The 6,764-nt window shown below is 31.3% G+C and overlaps 1 protein-coding gene across 6 annotated transcripts; it reads right to left on the minus strand.

Annotated features, from left to right (window-relative positions):
• Window positions 1-969: 969 nt before the first annotated feature.
• LOC145102643 (uncharacterized) lies at window positions 970-2,235 on the minus strand. 6 transcript variants are annotated; one of them, XR_013706210.1, is made up of 4 exons: window positions 2,085-2,235; window positions 1,967-1,992; window positions 1,862-1,878; window positions 970-1,670 (listed from the first exon to the last, which is right to left on the minus strand). XR_013706210.1 is itself a non-coding variant. In XM_079040092.1 (4 exons), the coding sequence occupies exons 1-4, from the start codon at window positions 2,128-2,130 to the stop codon at window positions 1,234-1,236; spliced, it is 405 nt and encodes a 134-aa protein (XP_078896218.1). In that variant the 5' UTR covers window positions 2,131-2,235; the 3' UTR covers window positions 970-1,233. The 6 variants fall into 6 exon arrangements, 1 of the variants encoding a protein (XP_078896218.1); XR_013706209.1 differs by having other exon boundaries at window positions 1,950-1,992; XM_079040092.1 differs by having other exon boundaries at window positions 970-1,532; window positions 1,950-1,992.
• Between the last annotated feature and the right edge of the window lie 4,529 nt (window positions 2,236-6,764).

The following is a 6,764-nucleotide window of genomic DNA, read 5'->3' on the forward strand; positions in this document are numbered from 1 at the left end:
AAATAATAAAAAAGAAAATGACTTATGAGGATAACCAACTATTGTTTTTGTTCACATTTGGTGCCTTTTCTTTGTATGCAATATATCATCCAACTTGTTGTTTGTGTTCACCGTAACCCTTTTGACCGACTATCACCTATGATAGTTGATCAAAAAGTTTATGATGAACACAAACAATAAGTTAGATGATATATTATGTACAACAAAAGGATCAGACCAAATGTACAAAAAAAAATAATAATAAACAAAAAAATAAACAAAACAGTAGTTGGTTACAACCCTTAGTCATTTTCCCTTGTATTATAGCCTCATTTACCCGATCGCTCTCATGTGCATCATCTTAAGCATTTCCCATACTTATTTATCAATGTCCTTCTTCGCTAACGTTAGTAGCACGTCCTCGAGAATCGCTTGATAAATAGCCGAAAGAGCCATCTAATCCTTCTGTTCTTCCACTTTTGTGCTTTAAATGGCATTCCACACACCTTATGCTTGAAAATCCACTCTCATTTTTATAGTTCACACGGACTCCTAAGCATCGGATAATATAATGTAATAGTACCTTTCTACTCGGATATTTGAACACCGTCTCCTTTAATGGCAGCCATTATTTGCATACGAATTACCAATATTTGATATCACTTGTTGGAAATTAATACGATCAAATGTATGCTGATTATTGAAGGTAAATTAAGTGTTTAATTAAGTTATGAGCTTTATTGTTATGGAACACGGAGAAATAAATTAGAAAAGGGAATGCTACAAGTTTTCTAGTCTTCGCTAGGAATGAAAAAAAAAGGTTACAGTTGAGATTACATAAAATTCTTGGAAACTACTTCTACTTCTATCTATAGCCTAAAAGTTATAATATTAAATTGTTAAGACACGTTACACTACCATTATTTAATTGCAAGATAAATCAAGATATATCTCCTTATATCCTTGAAACATAACTAATATCTAAGAAAATGTAAAACGTTCCAGTTCTTTATTCAAAAAGAAAATTATCCTTCCATAAAGCTATCACTCCAATTAGAAAGAAAGACTACCATTCCTTTCAATTCTTCCTAAAAGAGAAATTATTCCCTTCCATAAAGATATCCTTTTGCCTTTCATAAAACTATCATTACAAGTTTTATATTTCACATATACCATGTCAACCACTTTATCTAAGAAGATGTGATCGACCTAGTTAATTTGGTTTTCCTCTTCATCAAAATTCAAGTGTACGTTTCATGCTCCAACCTCAATTGTGCAATTTGTCACATCAGGGAGAGCTTGATGTTTAGAATCCACAAAATTAGTGTTATGAGTATTTGGTGGGGACACCGGACGAATGTCAACATGCAACAAAATTTTCAGCTTTACAACATCAATGATTTTCTGATCTCTAAATTCTGGGAGTTTTTGATCTGCGACTTTCTCTTCACAATTACACATTTTTTCACTGATAATCGGGCTTTTGTTTTTGTATGCACATAATATAATATCATTTGAATTATACCAAACGTGAATCCAAGTACATTTGGAATCTGTAAAAGATGGTATTAACTATTAAGACACCAAGAAGAAGGCCATAAATTAAAGAACCACATAACAGCGCTAAGGGTGAGGGCTACTGATAATAGAATTGGCATATACTCTACGCTTTTTGTTTTAATCACTTGTCGCTGAAAAATAATATTAATTAATATCATACATATTATGAAATTTCACCATGTGAAATGTAAAAAGAAAAGATTCATCTATCACAAGGTTAATAAAATTTTATATATATATATATATATATATATATATATATATATATATATATATATATATATATATATATATATATATATATATATCTGTATAGACGTACCAGAACTCCCAAAGGTGCTACAAAAACACATAAAGATGGGGAGAAGAGGTTAATTAAAAGCATATTAAAAAAAACGTCAGAGACTTACATTAGTGCAAGAAATACCATGAACAAGACGATATTATAATTACCTGCAAATATTTGAAAGAAAAATGTTAGCAGCAGAATCATCAACGAAAATATAGATGCAAGGGGAGGAGAGGGAATTGAAGGGGTTATATACCAAGAAGGTTAAATGCAAGAGTGAGGTGAGCCATGTTCCACGTCATCTTCCTTAACTAATAACTAATACAAGTATATATCTGTCCTCTTCCTCCTCAAACACCAAGTGTAGTTTAAGGAACTGCTACCTTTCTCACTACATCTTTCTTGTTAGTGGTGCTTAAGAGATGGGTGAGTAATCCCTTTATATAGACAGCGAAGGCTGAGCATGGTGGGACCACGAGTTCTTTAAGATAGCATGCAACTTTCCTTATTTCTTTAATTAAATACCAGAGTTTCGAACAAATTAAATTTGAATGCCCAGTAAATTCCAAATTTAAACTTCCATAATTTTGGTTCTGTTCTGGGTTTAAATTATTATATTTTAATTATAAAATCATGTAATTTTCAGAATTTCCGTCAATCATATGATTACTTAGCTTATTAATTTCAATAATTTTTCAGTCTATTTAACTGTGGGTGATTTGACAATAGCTGCCCGATATTTGGAGGATTTCTTCAATTGGTAAAATTTCTCCTTATTATAATTTATATATATTTGGTGCTTTGCTACTCCCGTTGTCGTCATGCATAGTGTTAACAAAATAACATTTGTTCATAATAGCTGTTCATTATGAGGATTGGTTTCCCTTAACTACTGTGGACGTCCAGGTGGCCATTTTTTGATGCATATGTCACCCACCCATCTAATTGCGCTGATTGAACATAGGAACCATTATCTGCTTTCGTAAGCTTATCTTACTTTAAAGGATGGGTGCACTACGTGCAAATTGATTAGATATGATTCTCAATTAATGCTCAATCTTTTGTTTTAGTGCTTGCATAATTGAAACTACCATTTTCGGATAGAAAAAGTGGTTGCATTTCTAGTCGCATTTTAAATGGCTAAGAAAATTTACCTAGTTTTTTTATTGAAAACATTTTTCAAATTTTATAAGACCACAACTTCACTGTCAAGGGAAAGGATGTCAATAGGTAGTTCGTTCCAACTAACCAGAGCTTGTATGCGTACAGGTTGCTTCTTAAGCGTTGTGATGTTATCATGAAAGTTACCTTTAACCATGTATTTCATCATTGTATTGCTTTTTGGTACGTGTTAGATTCAATGTCTTTTTTTCATAATTGAGGTCTTTCTCATCTTGAATTATTTCCATACCACTACAAGAAATGTGGGTATTAGCGGCGACGACTTTAGCAGTGACACCAGACATTAGCGGCGACATGTAAATGACGCGTTACATGTCGCCGCTAATGCCAACTGTCGCCGCTAATACTCAACAGTAGCGATCCGCGTCAAATGAACCCTATCCGTTCGATATGTATTCAATCGAACGGTTGTAACGGCGTGAAAAAAGGCGCTGACTTTTCCCTCCAGGCTTGTCGCCGCTAATACCCATTCGTCGCCGCTAATACCCATGCGTCGTCGCTAAAGGTCCGCGCAGATAACCCCTCCAGTTCGCTCTTTCTTGCGTATTATGTTTGTCTTTTCTCTCATTCTCTCCATCGCCGGTCTTTCTTACACCACCGTTGCCGCCGTCCAAACCTCCATTGCACACACCACCGCTGTCCAAACCTCCATTGCCACCAATACCGGCGACCTAGACTTCCATTACCGACGACCAAGAGGAGACGATCATACTTCAATTCCGGAATTTTTACCCATTTAAGGTCAAAATTCTTCCTTATTTTCGATTCTTCCTATATTTTGATGTTTATTTACTTAGTTTAAGCTTTTAAGTTAAGGTTGTGTTGTTGTCGGAGTTGTTGCCGGAGTTGTTGTCGGATCTGTGGAATTTTTGCCGGAAAATTTTGAAACTAGACTACCACATGTTCCTTTTCATCTTTTATTTTATAAATAGAATGTGTTTTTATGTGTATTATGCATTTATGTGTTTTTACATTAGTATTTTTTTTTTGTATGTGTATGTTATTTGTATGTGTTTTATTTGTGAATGTGAATGTGTAATTTTTATGTATGAAAAAACTGAAAAAAAAATTAGGTTGCTATAATAGAAAAAAAAAAGTATGATGTTATAATGAGTATGTATAGAAAACATGTTTATGTGTATTTGTATATATTATGTATGTAATATGTGGAAAAAATGGAAAAAAATGTATTTATATATGTAATGTATGAGTTTTAAAATTATATATGTAATTCGTATGTATGAAAAAAATCAAAGTTAGGTTGCTATAATAGAAAAAAAAATTATGATGTTATAATGAGTATGTGTAGAAAACACGTTTATGTGTATTTGTATATATAATGTGTGTATTTATTTATGTAATATGTAGAAAAAATCGAAAAAAAATGTATTTATATATGTAATGTATGAGTTTTGAAATTATATATGTAATTTGTATATATGAAAAAAATCAAAAAAAGTTAGGTTGCTATAATAGGAAAAAAAGTATGATGTTATAATGAGTATATTTAGAAAACATGTTTATGTGTATTTGTATATATACGTGTGTATTTATGTATGTAATATGTGGAATAATTGAAAAAAATATGTATTTATGTATGTGATGTGTTGAAAAAAATGAAAAAAATATGTTGCTCTGATTGGTATTTAACTAACTTTTTTTGTATTTGTAGACTAAGTTTGATTTAGATAAGATTAACTTGGATCTCGAGCGTGCTCAGTTGTTGCAGAGCATTGATGTAGCTTTGCAAAGAATTTATAGAGGCCGGAAAAATAAAGCGCGTATTTATTTTGAGAAAGCCAGGGGGATTACAGATATCCCAAGGGCATTAGCCAACCCCCCCCCCCCCCCCCCACCCCGATGGTATGTCAAGTGAAAATTAGGCGCACGCAGTCGAACATTTTCAAGTATTTTAGACTAGTATTTTCGTTATTTTGTTATATGTTAAATCGGATGAGTATTTTAAACGGATGTTGTATTAATATTTTGGGATTGAATGATGTAGAATTAGATTAATTAATATAATACTGGTTTTTTTTCAATTTTAATGTGAAATATATATATATATATATATATATATATATATATATACACACACACACACACTAGGTGCGCGACTCATGTATTATATGTGTTTATTTAAAAAAAAAAATATGAAATTTTAACATTTTGAAAATTTTGAATTTATAAGAAAAATGAGAAAAAGTTTGAATTATTAAAATTAATGAGACTTTAATGTATTGAATACATTACATATATAAACTCTTTCTAATAAATACCTTACATATATATTACCATACCTATTAAATGTCGAATTTTAATTTAATAAAATGAAAAATACAATAAAATGACAAGTGGAAAAAAGAAAATTCTAAAATTCTAAAAATGACATGTGTCCAAATGAAGTAAAAGAGGACATGTGGTAAAAAGTTTTTTATTTATCAGGGAGGTATATATATATATATATATATATATATATATATATATATATATATATATATATATATATATATATATATATATATATATATATATATATAACAAAAACACCAATAACTTAAACACCAATAACTTACCGGCGACAGAAGGTTATTAGCGGCGACAAACCCCACTTTTAGCGATGACACATGTCGCCGGTAATACTCTAATTTCTTGTAGTGTACATAAATGAGGATAGTTTTAATCTCCTTGTTGGTATGCACTTTGTAATAATTGGATGTGATCAAAACTAAAGAGCATTGCCTTTTTTTACAAGACTTCCCTAATGTAGTGTTTCATATATCTTGTGCATAAACAAATTAAGGCTTGAATGGAATCTTAGGGGTGTTTGGTACAGGGAATTAAAAATAGAGAAATGGAATTGATTCCCTTTTTCTTGTTTGGTTGATACAAAAAATAAATAATATGGAAATAAATCAATTCCCTTTCCATCATATCCATTCTCTATTTTTAATAGAGAAAAGAGAGAAAAGAAAAAAGAGGCGTGACCGAGAATCTTAAAAAAAACAAAGTGGAGAAATCGATTTGCCCCCCATTCGAACCCCACTATGTGCAATCGGTCAAGATTTTGCAATCCATCAACAGGTTTCAAGCCGATTACCATACGTCGATACATAGGATCAAGTCTTCACAGCAGTGTTGCTTTAATCACGCATAGCTTCTTCTTTGGCGATTTTGGCATCATCTTCTTCCAATCGAAGGTATGATTGTTAATCTTGTTATGAATACTTCCAATTCAAGAATTCTAATTTCGAAATTGTATTAAAATCTTGTTATGGTCGATTCTTCTTATGATTTGGAATTGTGTTAAAATCTCAGTATGATCGATTCTTTGTACCTGTATGAATTCTATTTTTGATGTTAAAACATATTCATGACAATCGATTCTTCATATGTTAAAATTAATTGTGTTTGGCAATACTTGTAGATTAGTTTTTTTAATAATGTTTCAGCACTTTCTTAGAATTTTTGTCCAACTTTGAACCTTAATAAAATCTTCATAAGAGCTTGGAATGAGGTGATTTTCTTTCCAGATGGTAGCACTTTGTCTTGGCTATGTTTTAGGATCAAACAAGCTTATTTGGTTAACTTTTGGCTGAGTTATACAAGCCTAAACAGGGGTTGTTAGTTTTTTTTATAATGTGACAACACTTTCTTAGAATTTTTGTCCAACTTTGAACCTTCATAAAATCTTCATAAGAGCTTGGAATGAGGTGATTTTATTTCCAGATTGTAGCCATTTGTCTTGGCTATG

This window comes from Lactuca serriola, chromosome 4 (assembly GCF_051521515.1).
Source record: "Lactuca serriola cultivar US96UC23 chromosome 4, Lser_US96UC23_V15, whole genome shotgun sequence".
NCBI classification, from domain to species: domain Eukaryota; kingdom Viridiplantae; phylum Streptophyta; class Magnoliopsida; order Asterales; family Asteraceae; genus Lactuca; species Lactuca serriola.